Source organism: Oncorhynchus mykiss, chromosome 5 (assembly GCF_057628025.1).
Source record: "Oncorhynchus mykiss isolate SJ-2025 chromosome 5, ASM5762802v1, whole genome shotgun sequence".
Lineage (NCBI taxonomy): Eukaryota > Metazoa > Chordata > Actinopteri > Salmoniformes > Salmonidae > Oncorhynchus > Oncorhynchus mykiss.
The window spans coordinates 11,278,991-11,296,468 of NC_143026.1; the positions used below are offsets into that span (position 1 = coordinate 11,278,991).

General features: G+C 40.7%; 3 protein-coding genes across 10 annotated transcripts in view; 2 read left to right on the forward strand and 1 right to left on the reverse strand.

The window, feature by feature from the left end:
- The window catches only part of tex15 (testis expressed 15, meiosis and synapsis associated), a 44,674-nt gene extending 43,009 nt beyond the window's left edge, over window positions 1–1,665 (forward strand). For 4 of the 5 annotated variants that reach the window (XM_090233704.1, XM_036976767.2, XM_090233705.1 and 1 more), the window contains exons 8-9: window positions 82–131; window positions 341–1,665. In XM_090233704.1, the coding sequence (XP_090089830.1) occupies window positions 82–131; window positions 341–1,031 (741 nt within the window). In that variant the 3' untranslated portion in view covers window positions 1,032–1,665. The remainder of the gene's footprint in view (window positions 1–81; window positions 132–340) is intronic. The other variant, XM_021601657.3, reaches the window with a different exon arrangement.
- Window positions 1,666–2,498: 833 nt separating this feature from the next.
- On the forward strand, window positions 2,499–12,257 carry ppp2cb (protein phosphatase 2, catalytic subunit, beta isozyme). Of its 2 annotated transcripts, XM_090233708.1 has the most exons (8): window positions 2,499–2,758; window positions 3,267–3,388; window positions 5,668–5,877; window positions 6,681–6,854; window positions 8,854–8,943; window positions 9,566–9,727; window positions 11,235–11,353; window positions 11,636–12,257. In XM_090233708.1, exons 2-8 carry the CDS (start codon window positions 3,287–3,289, stop codon window positions 11,706–11,708), a joined length of 930 nt encoding a protein of 309 aa, XP_090089834.1. In that variant the 5' UTR covers window positions 2,499–2,758; window positions 3,267–3,286; the 3' UTR covers window positions 11,709–12,257. The 2 variants fall into 2 exon arrangements, with proteins under 2 accessions (XP_090089834.1, XP_021457334.1); XM_021601659.3 differs by lacking the exon at window positions 2,499–2,758 and having other exon boundaries at window positions 2,988–3,388.
- A 378-nt stretch (window positions 12,258–12,635) lies between these two features.
- Window positions 12,636–16,596, reverse strand: ubxn8 (UBX domain protein 8). Of its 3 annotated transcripts, none has more exons than XR_016495806.1 (8): window positions 16,148–16,413; window positions 15,723–15,851; window positions 14,958–15,031; window positions 14,745–14,867; window positions 14,092–14,226; window positions 13,391–13,922; window positions 13,177–13,251; window positions 12,636–13,035 (listed from the first exon to the last, which is right to left on the reverse strand). XR_016495806.1 is itself a non-coding variant. In NM_001160704.1 (8 exon segments), coding segments are annotated over 8 exon segments (834 nt in total). In that variant the 5' UTR covers window positions 16,233–16,319; the 3' UTR covers window positions 12,648–12,864.
- Between the last annotated feature and the right edge of the window lie 882 nt (window positions 16,597–17,478).

Consider the following 17,478-nt stretch of genomic DNA (forward strand, 5'->3'; position numbering starts at 1 on the left):
GTTTCCCATGGTGAGATTTTTAAACCAGTAAAAAGAGATCAATTAGACTGTGCTTTTATTGCTGTATGGTTTATTTTCCAGAAGAAATATCCTCAACATGGGTCTTTGCCGATAATAGACCTCACAAAATCGTAAGTAAATTACCATTTAGGTTTGTGTCAATAAGCCAAGGAAGGGGATCACTGTTATTTCCCTTGTGTATCAGAGGCAAAACATGAATTAACACAGTAGCAATTGATATGTAATTCCTACCATATTAAAGATAATAAATAAATAATAGTTTGGAGGAGGGAAAATATAAACATCTATCATCTAACTTGTTTTTCCTCTCCAACTCAAGCCCTAACAGGGATAACCCAGATGTATACCACTGGGCCACACCCCCAAGCAACCCTGCAGCCCATTTCCAGACTTGGACACACCAAGAAAACCTTGTCAAGAGCCAGGTAGTAAACTGGGGTGAAAGGTCACATGATACGCAAGCCATGGAGAGGAATATCCCTGCATCTTCCTTATCCCGACCTGTGCCAACATACCCTGAAATCAGGGCCTGTCTAAGGACTAGTAAAAGTGGGACAGCGCCAAACTCACAGATCCAGTTACCTGCCTCAATGGGAGGGCTGGGAAGTAAATCAGATGGGAGGCAGCAGTGGGCCGCGAGCTGGGTTCCACATAACCCCCAGAACATCACAGGAAGTGATCTGAGGCCAATGCATCCTCTGTGGATTGGTGTTGGGGACAATGGTCATCCCCCCATTGGGGAGCCTGTCCTCTTAGAGCAAACTAATCCGTCTTCCTGGTCTAGTCTGCCTTCTTCTCCTCCATCTGTACCAGCAGGAAATACAGCACAAAAATCTCTGCACTCCCTCCCAGCTCTCGCTACGACAAATAATTTCCCTCCCACATGTGAGCCCCTTCCTATAAATTACCCATTTTTCCTCCTGAATGGTCAGACCTATTCCACTGCTAATCCTGAATTGTCGACAGCAACTCTTGATAACAGAGGGAGATTTCCTCCCTATGTAGAGTAGTGCTGCTTCTTTATCAACTTTTATGGAACAGGTTTATAAAGCAAATAAGGACCTTTTGAATATAAGGAAGTGCTGGTGTTTCCGTGTTTAAATACTGAACTGGATCAGGAAACAAATATCAGTCAAAAAAGAAGGAACTCAAAGGGGAGTTGGAAAAAAAAGGACTTGAGTTAATTTATTTCATGTTGAATTCACTATTTTAAGTTAATTTAATTCGTTTCATGTTTGTTGTACTTTTTTGTTGTTGTTACTTTTTTTTTGTATATAATCTCAAACACGTTGTCAATTGCTGATAAGCAATATCTGATTGAAAGTGTCCTATTTTCTGACCAAAATGAATTGTATAAAGTGTTGTTAACTTATTCCTGAAAGTGGATTATATTGCTATTTTGTAATATCGAATTGTAAATAATATTATTTAAGTGTTTTGTTGAATTTTAAAGACCGCTTTTGGTTATTAGCTTGTTTGCTTTACTCAGGATTTTTGTGCTTGTCATGTTTTGGCTACTTGCTTGAGGCTTTGTTTTGTAATTAAGTGTCACATTGGCAAACTTAACCCTTAATAACTATTTCCCCAGCAGATTTTTTTTGTGTGTAGGTTTACTGACAAATAAAATATATTTGTATAAATCCATTAAATGTGGCTGCTATTTGTGCATCACAGCAACACCAACCTCAAAATAAGTAATATTTTTTAAATATAATGTTGTTAAACAAAACCTTTTAATATACTTCATTTGAAAGGTGCAATTATCTGTAATCTGAACGAATTAGTAATTGTTTTAACCAACTTTCTATTTTGTCATTTTTTTCAGAGGGGGGGGTTACAAAAACAATTAAAGAAATCCATACAAAGATAACCACAACCCATTCCCTCCCTCAGTCCCCATCATATTCTGTTCCAGTTAAAGGGTTGCTCAGATTCAATAGTTCTGTGGACCATACTTTTTAAATAATGGCTAACTCAGAATATATTATAGAGATCAGTCCTTTCGGGAGCCCAGATCATTTATTTTTTAAATCCTATCATTGGAAGGTTCGGTAGTTGTTTCCCAAGGGACTCCATAGGCCAGCGTAGCTGACCGAAGTTGTAAATATAGAAAAAAAGGACTTGCCTGGTAATGTGCATGTATCATTCTGAACTAAATGTTTTTTTAATCTAATGGTCTCTCTCTTGCCTTACAGAGGTGTGAAAACTGACGGAACCAGCAGCATCCCAAAAATAAAAAACTATTCCTGTGTGGTTGACAGATGGGACTTTATGAAACACTGGTTAAAAAATGTAGAACCAAATACAGCCCACATCTAGCTCTGCTAACTACTTTACCTGCACCATTGACAGCGCCAAATGTTGAGTCACATCGGTGCCTTGACCTGGATCTCTGCAAGAAGGTCAAAGGGGGCGAAGTGTAACGGAGGTTGGGTAACCACGCTTGTGTAATAACCTTGCCTAAGACCTGAAAAGTTGCATTAATGCGGTGGCTCCCTGAGCCATTGGATATAGACTTCTGCTTGGCTAATGCACTCTTCTGCCACGCAAAAGAACCACTTGGCCCAGGACAGGTTTTAACCCTGGTAATAAGAATTTGGTGGGTGCTTGTATTTGTCCTGTTGTGTGTAATGGGAATGTGTTTTTGCATATCCCAGCTCCCCTGAGACAACAATGGACCTTGTCAGCTCCGGGAGTTGAACCAGAGACTTTACAATTACTGGCCCAACGCTCAACGGTACAAGCTTAATATATTCTCCATACTCCATATCATGCATCTCTCTTCTATTTTCTGTTTCTCATATTATATTCTTCCTATTACAGTATTTTTGGCGGTATCTGTCTGGCGAATCCTCTTGTCCTCAAGGCGGCGCACACGCTTTAACCGCCTCCCATCTTTCTAGAAATACCAATGTGATGACGTTGATCCGAGCGGCCATTACACAGCGAGTTTCCTTTGGAAGGTCGGGGGCGACAGGGAACTAGCGACCGAAAGACACCGCTCGCAGTGCCGTCCCTGCCGCACCAAATGGTTTATACGCCATAAAAATAACGGAAACATTGGCGTTTTATTGACGGTACCCATAATAATCACAGATTGGCTCGTTGATTATAGTTATATAGGTAACGTTAAGAGTGCTGCGCAGCGTCCTACAAACCCGTCTGTCGTCTTGAGTTGCGTCGAATTTGAGCGAAATAACGGTTGTTTCATTACTTCACCATAACCTGTTTTTTTTTGTTTTTAGCTATCTAAACCGTTTTCAAAATGGACGATAAAGTATTTACAAAGGAATTGGATCAGTGGGTCGAGCAACTGAATGAATGCAAGCAATTGTCGGAGAATCAAGTGCGAACGCTATGCGAAAAGGTAAGAACGAACACCCGACTGAAGACATGTCAGCTAGCGATGTTCTCTCTAAGTTACTTTTAGTTAACTTCTCACCGGTAACATGTTTACGTGAAGGCCGCTGAAATCTAGCCAGCAAGTTAGCGTCGACGACTAATCAATGTTTCCTCTACATTCCGTGGGGATTATTTAGTAACTAACTAGGCAAATACATTTTGATCCGAAGTCTTTAAATCCATTTCCACATCTCGTTAATCGCTAATGTGACTTAGGTAACTTTTATATATATATATATATATATATATATATATATATAAGTTACCTAACTGGTATCATAAAAAAGCTAACGTTATTTGGATGGCTGACTAACGTTACTAACTTTAACGACTTACACAACATAAGTAGTTAACCTGTTAACTAAACGTTACTGTTGACTTCAACTATCTAGGTTTATAATTTATTTGCCTATGTTATAGAAAACTTGTAACGTTAACTAGTTATTGTTGCCAATAATGTTGCCCGTTGTCACATGCTAACGTAGCTAGCTAACTAGCAGCGCGTTAGTGGTAATGTTAGCTACGTGCCACCATTAACGATAGCTAACGTGCCACCATTAACGATAGCTAACGTGCCACCATTAACGATAGCTAACGTGCCACCATTAACGATAGCTAACTTGCCACCATTAACGATAGCTAACTTGCCACCATTAACGTTAGCTAACGTGCCACCATTAACGTTAGCTAACTTGCCACCATTAACGTTAGCTAACTTGCCACCATTAACGTTAGCTAACGTGCCACCATTAACGTTAGCTAACCAGTGTGTAACTCCGCTTATTGACGTTATTGCTAACTAGTTAGTTGGTTAGCTAAAACATTTTCTGCAAATAGTGTCTGGAAATGCATAGCTATTTAATTCGTTCTAATTGAAGCAAATATTACTGCCTTGTACTTAAGTTAGGACTAAAAACAGTACGTTAGCTACAAACTTTAGCCATTGTATAGTAGTTAAGTTAAGGCGACCACCGAGTAGCTAACCGAACCCAAATGCTTCAACTATTTAACTCCGGGATGAAGGCCCTTGGCTCAATGATCCTCCCCGCACTTATGGTTGCAAGTTAGTGCAGATTTTTGTATTATGCCAGTCACTCAATTAGCTCATGCCAGCTAACATTTTTTAGTTTGGTAAATTAGTCTAGCGGCCAGCTATCAACATTTTAGTGGTCATGGTCAAATTACCAACATGATTTCGTAAGTCAGTCTCACTCGGATACCACCCTATGGAAAAAAATGTGTAGAATTGCAGGTGGATATGTAGACCCCCAACTGTGGCCCCTCACGAGTTCAGATGTTTTTGTTTCCCATCCCTTATCGAACTGGCTTGCAATCTGACTATCCCCACATGATGTCGTTGATGTTGCTAGATATGCAGGCCCTGGGGAAATAGAAGATTCCATTTAGGATGGAACCATTTGAGATCACAATCGCAACAATTATATTTTTCCTCACACAGTGCAGAACATGAGTCTGGCGGATTTTCAAATGCAACAAACATCTCACTGTTTCGTTGGAGAACCCTTTGCACCAAACAAATGTGAATTGCAGACTGTAAAATAATTTCCGTGCTTGACGATCCATACTTTGCATTGTATAGTTGAAATACAGTATGTGCAACAAGCTTAATTTAATGCACCACCTACCCAGGCCATTTTCATTGATCATTCATATTCTTGTTGAGATGATGTTATGACACAATTGCATGTGGATGTTTTCTTTAGCCAGAGGGAAAGTTTTGCTGATGATTTTACATTGTCATCTTCATATTAAAGAGGGATAGTGCTGCAGAGAAGAGGGATAGGGCTGCAGAGAAGTCTCCATGGAGACACACTCGTATTGTTTCCATGGTGACAATGGGGTGGCTTTCACAGCAAATTTGGGCAGGGGAAGCTACGACACCCTTGAAGTTAAAGAAATGAGGCAGCTTTCCTATCTAGTGTTTTGATGTATCGTACATTATTTAAAGAACACATACAATACTTGTCTTTCACTCACCCTCATGAATAATTGTTAACATTTTTATTTAACCTTTATTTAACCAGGCCAGTTGAGAACAAGTTCTCATTTACAACTGCGACCTGGCCAAGACAAAGCAAAGCAGTGCGACAAAAATGACAGTTACACATGGGATAAACAAACGTACAGTCAATAACACAATAGAAAAATCTGTATACAGTGTAAATGTGGATACACCAGTCACTGATGTTTTCTGTAATGCACTTGTTTTGTTCCCCTCTCCAGGCTAAAGAGATCCTTACCAAGGAGTCCAATGTGCAGGAGGTGCGCTGTCCCGTCACGGTGTGCGGAGATGTTCATGGCCAGTTCCACGACCTCATGGAGCTATTCAGAATCGGGGGCAAGTCACCCGACACCAACTACCTGTTCATGGGGGATTATGTAGACAGAGGCTACTACTCGGTGGAAACAGTCTCACTGCTGGTCGCACTTAAGGCAAGTGAATTCTGAACTTGATGAGTGGGCAGAAACCACAGTATTTCAGTTGCTGGTATAAGGTTTGCCTTGCCATAATAAATGACTGAAAAAGAGATGGGACCCAGATAAATACATCTACAGTATATTTTACCTTCAGTATATTTTTTTGCCCCGCACCAGTTTTTCTTAACCAGGGACATGTCATTCTCGTATGCTCAATATACTTTGAACTGTCAGCTGTGTCCTGAAGAAAGTCAAGGACCAATCAAGTTTTACTACCTCTGAGGATGTAGGCTAGCTCTTGAAGTGTGTGGGAGCTGGTGGTATTCAGGAGTCAATGTATGCAAGCCGAAGATAATATGCAAACTGAAGTAGGTTGCCAAAGTGTTTTTATTTTTTTGTAGACTCAAGGTATTCCAGGGCTCAGCTGGTAATGCTTACAAGCTAGAAGTGGGACAGTTTACAGTCATAACCAATGTGTCACTCCCCTCATGGCTGTTAACATAGTGGGTCGAATTGGATTCATTGAGCTCATCGTCTGCTGTGACTTTCGAGGTCTCTGTGGGACATATTGGAATAACTTATTTATAAATTATAGGCTATAACAGGATCACTTAGTCAAGTGTGGGGTAAAATGCATGATTTTTAAATGACGTTAAGTAGAAGAGTAGTAGTTTTGAATACAATGCAGTTTAGTTTTCAAATGGTGGCACTGTGCCGCTGTCATGTACTTTACAAAGGAACTCGGGCATTTTTTCATCAAGTTATTTAGGCCTGGTGCTTTTGGAGCCAAACTCAATTACGACTGTCTCGCTCCCCAGGTCCGTTACCCAAAACGCATCACGATACTGCGAGGGAACCACGAGAGCAGACAGATCACACAGGTGTACGGCTTCTACGACGAATGCTTGAGGAAGTACGGCAACGCCAACGTGTGGAAATACTTCACAGACCTGTTCGATTATCTTCCCCTGACGGCCCTGGTCGACGAACAGGTAACACAAGTGCTTTAAAAGTGCATGACGTGGCGGGCCAGGCGCAGTGCGTGCTAACCAAGGTTGCCAGGTGCACCCTCCGACACATTGGTGCGGCTGGCTTCCGGGTTGGATGGCGCTGTGATAAGAAGCAGTGCGGCTTGGTTGGGTTGTGTATCGGAGGACGCATGACTTTCAACCTTCGTCTCTCCTGAGCCCGTACGGGAGTTGTAGCGATGAGACAAGATAGTAGCTACTAAACAATTGGATACCACTAAATTGGGGAGAAAACGGGGTAAAATGTAAAGAAAAGTAATAATAAAAAAATATTTAAAGTGCATGACGTGGCCTTACTTTATGTAATGGGGTGCACTCTATTCCCTTAACGTGAACTACTTTTGACCAAGCCTCTGACATTTGGGGGACACAGATTGAAGGTTGTGAATAAGTTCAAAGGAAGCCTAGCTACTGAATTACACTACAGTTCAAAAGTTTGGGCTCACTTAGAAATGTCCTTGATTTTTAAAAGAAAAGCACTTTTTTTTTTTTTTTTTTGTCCATTTAAAATAACATCAAATTGATCAGAAATAGTGTAGACTGTTAATATTGTAAATGACTATTGTAGCTGGAAACGGCAGATTTTTTTGTGTGTGTTTTTTTCCCCCCTATCTTAATCTTTTATTTTTATTGGCCAGTCTGAGATGTGGCTTTTTCTTTGCAACTCTGCCAACCAAAAGACAACGACAAAAGTAAGAATACTTTCAAGTGCTACTTAAGCACTTTACACCACTGCTCAGTAGAGAGAATTTCCACACTGCCACGTAGGGCTCCACAATATGGGCAAATAATCTAGGACTTATTTTTAACTAAATGTTGCAATTGCGATTTGACTTGCGAATTAGAGCGAAACTGTTGGAATCATGGAAATGGAATGACTATTCTAATTCTATAGTTAGAATTTATAGTGGAAACTTTGAATACAGTGTTTTGAGAAGACAATTAATTAAAATGTCAAGGTGGAGTTATTGTGACAGGGTAGGAACTGAAGTGTTAAGTGTTTCCTAGGGGACCCTATAAGATTTGGCTACATTGCATGTTTTCTCTTGGCTACTTCATGCAGCTAAAATATTCTTGCTTTGCATATTCCTCTTTGATTTAGAAGATACTGGTGCACAAACAACATGCTGATTTAAGTCTACACCATCACTGGTATTATCAGTACATTTATTAGCTTGCTAGCTATTAGCATTAGCGGCTAACAATGAGCATCGCAGCTGATTTTTAAAGCAACTTGCTAAGAAAAGACAAACTAGCTGTTTGCTGATGTAAGAAACACAAACTAATGGTGTAATTATAGACCGCTTGTGGATTTATATTAAGAAGCAAAGTGAAATCAGCATTGTTGTCATCAACATTGTTGTCATCAACATTGTTGCATGTGCTGCATTGACCATGCAGACTGAACGCAAGTGTCTCGTGGTTGAGGAACATCAAATGCTCTCCTTGAATGGCAGGGTGCGTGGCTAGGTCTGTGTGGAAAGTGACATTACACATGGCTTATCACATTTAACAAACCAAATATTCAAATACTGGTATAGAAGGTAAAAACCTAAACTGGGCCCTGCAGCAATACTGGTATATCATAAAATACGGTATACCGCCCAGCCCTAAGCCTATGTAGATATTCCATTAAAGAAGCCGTTTCCAGCTACAATAGTAATTTACACGTCTACACTGTTTCTGATCAATTTGATATGTTAATAGAGAAAATGTTTTTCTTTCAAAAACATAGACATTTGTAAGTGACTCAACTTTTGAACGGTAGTGTAATTCGGTAGCTAGGCTTCCTTTTGAACTTATTCACAACCTTCAATCTGTGTGTTCCAAATGTGTATTTGTAACTCTTGTCATTTATATTCAGGCTACATTAACATTTTAGTAATTTAGCAAACTCTTATCCGGAGCAACTTGTCACAAGGGTAAATCAACATCTATACTCTTGTTTCCTCCTCTGCCTCAGATCTTCTGTCTGCACGGTGGCCTCTCCCCCTCCATAGACACACTGGATCACATCCGGGCCCTGGATCGCCTGCAGGAGGTTCCACACGAGGTCAGTGCTGCCTGCCAGAGGACGTTAGTAGTCAGCCCTGTCAACGACACATACAGTAGGGGCTGGATACTAGCTATCGGATGGTATGAGGTAGTGGTATTGTCATGAGTTTGTGTTTACCTGCCAGTGTAGTGCCAAGCCCTGGGTTGTGTTGTCATGAGGTTGTGTTGACCCAGAGCCAAGCCCTGGGTCATGAGGTTGTGTTGAGCCAAGCCGGGTCATGTTCAGTAGGCACCAAACTGAGTAAAACGGGGAAGATGTAACTGGACTTGTCCAATTTAGAAATGCTTTTCGTTTTCTCATCTGTTTTGCTACGGTGGGCCCTAATGAACATAGCCCTGGTCTCTCCTCAAGAGGTAGGCTATTCAGGTTGTCACCTTTTCCAATGTGTCATTGTCATTGAGGGCTGTGGTCTTATGATGAATATTCCCCTCCTTTGCAATCCTACTGCCCATAGAATTACATCATGTATTAGGCTCTCGGGTGTTCAAGCCATGCTACATGAGGTCATAATCCCTTTGTGTCATTGAGGGCTGCTTTTGTTAATGTGTGTTTCAGGAATGAGGTCATAATTCCCATGTGTCATTGTCGGCTGCTTTTGTTAATTATGTGTTTGTTTCAGGGGCCCATGTGTGACCTGCTGTGGTCAGACCCAGATGACCGTGGGGGCTGGGGCATCTCCCCCCGGGGTGCCGGCTACACCTTTGGGCAGGACATCTCGGAAACCTTCAATCATGCCAACGGTCTTACCCTTGTGTCCCGTGCCCACCAACTTGTCATGGAGGTAACCACACTTTTAGTTTAGGCTAAGTGTGTTTATATACTTGGTTGGTGTAGTTAGAATTAAAGCATGTGGCACAACTACAGTGATTCTGGTAGTAACATGCTTTACCTGTTAGATATTTACATGAATTAATGGACTTTCATGTAAATGGAAAATAAAGTTATAGTATATTTTTGGTGGGGAGCATAGAATTTCAATTCTACCATGGAAAAGGCCAATTTCTGAATATTTAAAATGTTGCCATACTTCCATTTTGTTCATGGAACCTAAAGGTCTGTTAGGATAGAGCTGAGGTAGTCTCCATGTTTTTAAAGGTCTGTTAGGATAGAGCTGAGGTAGTCTCCATGTTTCTGTAGATGATTCAGCTGGAAGCTGCTGTGCTAGAGTTGAAACGGAATCAATAATTCAAGATCCTTGTGTACAGTGTTTTATATTTATAGTTTTACCCACTTCCAGCTTAAAATAAGTTCTTTTTTGATAACCAAACCTCTATTTTTGATGTGAATTGCATGTTATAAAAGGGTTCAGGCACATTTGTGATTACTTAAAACATTTATTTTTTAATTAAACTTACCCCAAACAGCAAATCAATTCCTCATCCTTGTGTTGTAGTATGGGGGCCCTGAAAAAACATGAACAAAGGTGCCAAAAACACCTAAATATGTCCTTTTAGAAACGGCAAAGCTCTCAGTATAGTGATGAAGGGGACGTTGTACACATGAAATTGTCATTCTTAACTTTAGCCCAACCCTGTATTCCCTTTTGTGCGACCTAAGCCGTTTCCCCTATCCAGCTGTTCCATTCTCCATGTAGCCAGCTGCTACAGGTAACTGGCAACGTCCTAATGGGGCGTTGGGCCACCACGAACCACCAGCGCCTTGGCATGGATTCTACAAATGTCTAGAACTTCCTGTGTGGAAGCATCCTGTTTTCTATATACTTATCCCTCATTTACTCAAGTGTTTCCTTTATTTGGGCAATTACCTATAGAATGGACGGATAGCTATCGCTCGAGTCGCAACAAAATGGAATATAACGTTGCGGCAAGTTCAGAATGACACAATTTCCTGTAAAATATTTAAAGAGCTGCATCACTATACTGAGAGCTTCCAAACTGACCTACACTATTCACAAAAGTGAATTCACAAACTAGGTGCCTGAACCCTTCTATAACATTCCATTAACATCAAAAATAGAGATTTGGTAGTGTAAGAAAAAAAAAATGTTGGGGGGGGGGCAGTGCTTCGAGACTAGGTCTACGTCCAAAATGACACCCTCTTCCCCATAAAGTGCACTAGTAAAATGTTCTTGGACTATGTAGGCAATTTGGCTCAGTCACTCTGCATAAGAATATAGTTGGAAATTAACCTTTGTAACTGTCTGAATTTAACTTCTTATAAGAGTTTTGTCTAACGATTTAGAATAAGTGACTTGAGGTTGTTTACTTTTAAATTGATCATTTCAACTAAATGGTTAATGTACTAACGTACGGGTTGCCATTTTCCAGGGCTACAACTGGTGTCATGACCGAAACGTTGTCACCATCTTCAGTGCGCCAAACTACTGCTATCGCTGTGGCAACCAAGCTGCCATCATGGAACTGGACGATACTCTTAAATACTCTTTGTAAGTGACATTTTGAGGTTCTGGAGTAGATGTTTTAACTTTGAGTCTTACTGAGAAGAAATAGAATGCAGTAGCTGCATGTGCTTTTTCAGTTCTTCAAAGTAACACTCATTGTCCCTAATTGGAACTTCTATATTCAGCACCAAAAACAGATCTTCACAATTGGCATAAATTGAGTTATAGTTTCCATTGACCACATGAGGTTTTTAGTCTAAAAATGACAGTTCTGTAAATGGTCCCAATTGGAGTCATCCTAATGTTGTATTTCCTGTCCACCTCCAGCCTTCAGTTCGACCCTGCACCTCGACGCGGAGAGCCCCACGTCACCCGCCGTACCCCCGACTACTTCTTATAAACTCCTCTACAGCAAACGACAAACCCTCCCAAAACCTGTGTGCATATGACCTGTTACCAACATTAAAGCACTAACATGGACCAAAATGTGCCATATAAGCATTTAGTACACATTACAATAATACACATTGCCCTGTGTCTCAGTACTGCAACACAGTGTCCTGTTTTAGCCTTTAGTGCAATTGCCTGCTCTATACTATTGATCGTAATGTTCCTTTGTTTTTCTTCCTTGGACTGTACATTACGCAAACAAATGTGACAACTCTTCCTATCACTGGACAAATATACAATTTCTGTTGGCAATGCCGGGCATGTGAATTATTTACAATATTTTATACAAATGCACACACTTACATCCCTAGCCTTCACCACACTATTTGGGAATGGATGCTTAAAATTGAGGGAGATGCCTCTTCCTCCTTGGGATTGTATGCTTTCATGTCAATAGACCTACCTGCTTTCTCCTACTCGTTTGCGTTTACTGCCCTCTTTACTGTATATTTGTCAGTGATTGCCTCTGTATTTGAACTAAAGTACTTTTAATCCTAAACAATTACTCTGATATTTTCAATCAAGTCCAATCATGGTTTAAGTTTATTCACCCAATGGCTGAAAAAAAATGCATGTTAACACCAAGTATTTATATCCCCCTTTAAGCGGAGTCGCCTTTCCTCAAAACATCTTTGTTGCTAGGCAGAAAGTTGATGTGGGTAATGTTACTTCGTGTGACCTGACCTCATTCTACAGCTATCCACAACCATGTGATTGCCTTTTCCCTTAGTAACATTCCAAGCCCCTGGCTCTTAAACAACCGCCATTGACCCCACCATATACATTCCTCCTACATAACCATTAACTTCTGGTGTAGCAAGTGTTTCAAATTACAACCCAACAGTGTATAACGTCACCAGAACTCGACATTGTCCACTCATGCGTGTTTGTGTAGCAATATGTTTTAATGAAACAGTAATTCATTCAACTGAGCATGAAAGGAGTACACTGTATACTTGGTTCTGACATTAAGAATCCATGCAATATGGACTTAGTTTATAGCTTTGTTCCCTTGTCAAGGATTTGCTGTTCTGACGCCTTCCATGATCCAACAACCAGTTGCCCGTATTTTTATTTTCAAATGGCATGGAACTGATGCTTTTTCCTCAGGTCGTGGAGGGATCTTTCCCTTCCACATTTAATACTGTGTGTGTTAAAATGCCTGCATCCCCCATGCTTATGTCTTTCCCAATGACCAAGGGTTGTCTAGGGTAGGTGGTGCATAATGTATAGACTGCAGGGTGATATCCTGTTTTCAGCAACCAGTCCAAAAGAACCTACAGAACAGAGGTTTTCAAATCAAAATGGTACAATCTTTGTAAGCTTAACTATTTTAAAACAATATCTTATTGAATAAGATGAGGCCATGTTCAAAGTTTGAGTATGAGATGAATACAAAGGGGGAAACTCATTCTCACCGAGGAGCTGTCGGATTTCAGGAATCTTCTGTGAATTGTTCTTCCACTTGGGCATCTCAAAGCCACCCGTACAACCTGTCAAGAGAAACCTTTACCGTACTCACACTGACCACCTTTCGCCAATCATTAATTGTTTAGAGTAATTGTGTCTTCAAATTTCATAGTGTAACAGATGTAAGAGCAAACACTCCATGGGACAAAAGTGTATACATACCCCTTCAGCATCCTCTGCTGGCTCCTCTGGTAAAACAACCACCTTTTCAATCCAGAAGAGCACAAACCATTGAGGGTTTAGGCCTGGATTCAATTCCAGTGTGCTTTGTCAACTATGCGCCATTTCAAAGGTATTTCCTGATTGAGCCGACATATGCAGCGTTACTGGAAGGTGGCTGGATCGAATCCCCAAGCTGAGTGTACAATTCTGCCCCTGAGCAAGGCAGTTAACACACTGTTCCCCGGGCGCCAAAGACGTGGATATCAATTAAGGCAGCCCCCCCGCACCTCTCAGTTGAAGGCATTCAGTTGTACAGCTGACTAGGTATCCCCATTTCCCTACTGTGCTGTCTTTAAAAGAGGTGCATAGCCGACAAAGCATGATCAGATTGAATCCTAGCCTAAACAAAACAATGACCCCCTCTGCTTTAGTGAAATAATAAACTATAGAGGGACCCGCAAGCGGGACTAACCTGACTTGGAATAAAGGTTGGTGTTATCTGGAATCCTTGGGACCTCAACTCTGATTTTACCTAATTGAAGTTGACATTTAAAATGATTTAGGGTAGGGACGTCCCAATTCTAAATAGTACTAACCATGGAATAAAACCATTTTCAGGTCCTCGGATTTAAATTGGTAATGATATCCTGCCATTAGCATTTTAACATCCTTTCCTGAATAGAGTCATTCAGCATACGCACCCTTTTTTGGGGAGGGACCTCAGGTTTGGGGTGGAGTCTGGTGGCACTCTCTGGCAGTTTCCTCCTTCTTACTGCCTCCTGATTGGGTGTCCCATCAACAGCCTCCTGGGCACTCTGCCCTAACGATTCTCCTTCCTGTAGCCACATAAATAACACATTCACAGTTGGCACACCTCACTGAGGATCTTGTCCATAGAAGTCTATCAAAAGGCCTAAAAATGTAAGCGGTGTGTACAATTGTTCTCCCCAATGGAAGAAAGCAAGTACTGCATTCCATTGGCTAAGAACACTGTTCATTTGTTCATAGCAAATTTGAACCAGTGTACAATATGAATTATGTTTTATTACATTTTTAGATTTACCTGGCCCATTGAAATAATTAAATTATAATTGTGGTGTGAAACCAAATGCATTTAGCCTACATGACAACATGTAACATGTAGCCTAGTCTACATATTGCACTGGGGCAAAACTATCTACGTTTTAATCGTAAATAACCTACAATTTATTTCGTAACAAAGTAGCACATGCGCAAAAGGTACGGTTGTTTAGCTATCGGGACGAAGTGCTCAGAGAATCCAGTCACCCAGCAACTATTGTGTGGTTTTTATACAATTCCATGGGTGGTATCTGGTAGTTGAAGTTATTCTCACCCCAAGTTGTTCTCCGTCAGTCAGCTTCCAGGTCTCTCCCGTCATGCGGTAGAATCGCTCTTCTTTCTTCCTCATAGAAGACTCCTGACGAGGCCTCAGCACTGACTCCTGGTAAGAGAAGGCCTGAAAGGGAAACACACACAGGAAAGTATTAGCCTACTCTGTTAAAAAAAGAGCAGTGCTGTTTAGTTTTTTGCTGAAAGTCCATATTACCTTCTCACTGTGTTTCTCCTGCAGCTCCTCCCTTGCCTGCTTTTGTCTTTGTTTTGCCTCCTCATCTTCAGAATCTGGAAGAAGTGTAGTTTCATGCAATCAACTGGTTCACAATTTTCAGAAGAAATCGTTGGCCTGGTATCAGAAGTTGAAAAACAGTGGCCAGGACTGAAACACCCAATTAGGCTAATCAACTAAAGACCTAGATGAATTAAATCAGGTGTGTTTGGTGACCTTCTCCTGGCGCTGCTGTAACCCATTCATAGACGCTATAAAGGTTCAAATAAAATATTACTACACCTTTATAGGGTTCCCATACGACCATGTCTCATCGCTTGTTTGTGGAAGACAGCCAATTAGTTCAGGTGGCTTTCTGTCTATCTAGCGTGCTCTAAACACCTGTATGTAACTTGGGAAGGAGTGTAGTTCGTCAACTGGCGCAGTCAGTCTGTGGCTCTGTGCAAAACAGCTACAGTAAGTATATTTTTTGGAAAATGATTTATTGTTGAAATGGAAGGGGCATATCAGCATGTTTCGAAAAACTGGTCTGACGTTTCGAAACGTTAACACAGCGTCGGAATTGTAGTTCACATGCAGGCAACTGGGGTGAACCTAATCGCTAAAAACTCAATGGATACGAATGGTTTTGGAATGCTAGCTCTGCTGTAACAAAGGCCTAGGGTTGGCGACTACTGTTATACAAAATGGAATGCATGATTTGAATGAGTAATATTGGGATTGCCTGTTTGATACACAGTCACCTACATTCAGATGTTGATCGGGTGTTGGAAGAGAACAAAGACCTCAGGCGTGGATAAAAATATGACACCATCAAGGTAGACAGGCCCAACAGCAACAGACCTCGCCCCACCAATAGAAAGGCACCTCTCACATCTAAAACGGAGATTCATAGACATGAGCAATTAATTAATAACTTGAATAGATAATGTACACTCACACGTCACCTTCTCAAGTGGATACTAGTAATCAACTTATGACAGTTCAGTATTTTGTGTGTACAAACAAACGTTAGGATAGTAATGTCACAAAAGGACAACACCATGACAAATCAACTAGCTACTTATCCCCAAACAAAAATTGGAATCCCTCTCCCCTTGTTGCAAAACTAGCCAATGGGCTCCTTGCACATAGCTTAACCAACACTTGCAAGAGTAAAACAATAAACTTACCGATTATTGAATGTTTCCAAGAAACAAAACAAAGTATTGATATTAACAAGGTCCCCAAAAGCCAAGATGTCTTTGACGAAGACATTTTATAATATCGTTCTCCAAGCTATCCCGTTTTTACTGCGTGTCTTTTTTTAATACATTTTTTTTTCTTAAAATATTCTTCCGCGGTAAATATCTCAACCACAGCTAGAACCATGAGCCAGATATTTCACTGGATGTATAAATGTGAAGCATCCGGTTGGCGTTTCCACTCACTGCCAAATATGGTGATGAGAGGAAGCACATTTAGCCGGCAGTGGGAGAAGATGGAGCGAGATGGATTTTGACCGACGTTCGCGTCGATTAAATATTTGATCTCCATAGAGTTTTCTGTTTCCAAAACTAGTATCTAACAGTGGACTGCGTTTTGTAGCCTTTACCCTTTGCAAAGTGTTTTTGCTTGCTATGGCTTTGTTTAGGAGTGCATGGACGAATATAGTTTTTGCACACGCGCACTACAGAGTAGGCGTTCCCTAACGGAAATATGCAAAAACATAATAGATCGCGCCAATAGGATGTCACTAGCTCGTGCTTGGCTCTGCCCACCTCCTTGCTTGTTCTGCCCATTCTGTTCGTTTGTTCCCATTGGAAACGACAGGCTCTGGTCTGTCTTGGGTTAGTTATAAAGAATCGTTGTCAATTTCGCAAACGTGTGATTGGGGACCCCTGCTGGTCAATACAAGTACATAATATAAGTACAGGTTATATAGGGTCAGGATAAAACGTCTTAATAAACTGATCATAAAGAGATGGTCTTAACTGTATTTTTAAACCATATTTAGTTGATTGATGGAAGCATATAAGGAACAGTCCACTTTCCTGAATGTTATACATTGGTCTCTTTTGTCATCTGATTATTACCCCTATATATTTCATGCCATTTTCTTTCTCAGAAAATGACAAACATGATGTGCCACCTGTGTCATTCAAGACACCACATACAGACAACAGGACAAAGGAAATAAGACAGAGAAAGTGAAGGGAATGGGAAATTGTCAATCCCATTACATGCATCAAAGCTAAAATGTAAAGTTATAGTTATCATATGCTGTTAACAGCAGAGGGGGGAATTATTTAGGTTAATTAGTGTTCATATTGAGACCAATTCTCTTTTTCAAATGAGCCCAGCACAATAAAAATATCAATATAATACTAAACTACAAAACATGATCCTAAAAAAATCAACCCAATCTTTACATGGAGCATCCCCCACTAATGCTGTAAATTCCCTAAAGGGAGCCAGGCATTCAAGCCTGAGCCTTCTTTGCAACATATTCCACATCTGTGGA

Coding starts and splice junctions, on each gene's coding strand:
- ubxn8 (XM_021601260.3), bottom strand. CDS start 16,232: ATGTCTTCGTCAAAGACATCTTGGCTTTTGGGGACCTTGTTAATATCA. Junction 15,032..15,722: donor CACCCGATCAACATCTGAAT/GTAGGTGACTGT, acceptor CACTTCTTCCAG/ATTCTGAAGATGAGGAGGCA. Junction 14,868..14,957: donor AGGAGAAACACAGTGAGAAG/GTAATATGGACT, acceptor TTTCCCTTTCAG/GCCTTCTCTTACCAGGAGTC.
- ppp2cb (XM_090233708.1), top strand. CDS start 3,287: ATGGACGATAAAGTATTTACAAAGGAATTGGATCAGTGGGTCGAGCAA. Junction 5,878..6,680: donor CACTGCTGGTCGCACTTAAG/GCAAGTGAATTC, acceptor CTCGCTCCCCAG/GTCCGTTACCCAAAACGCAT. Junction 8,944..9,565: donor TGCAGGAGGTTCCACACGAG/GTCAGTGCTGCC, acceptor TGTTTGTTTCAG/GGGCCCATGTGTGACCTGCT.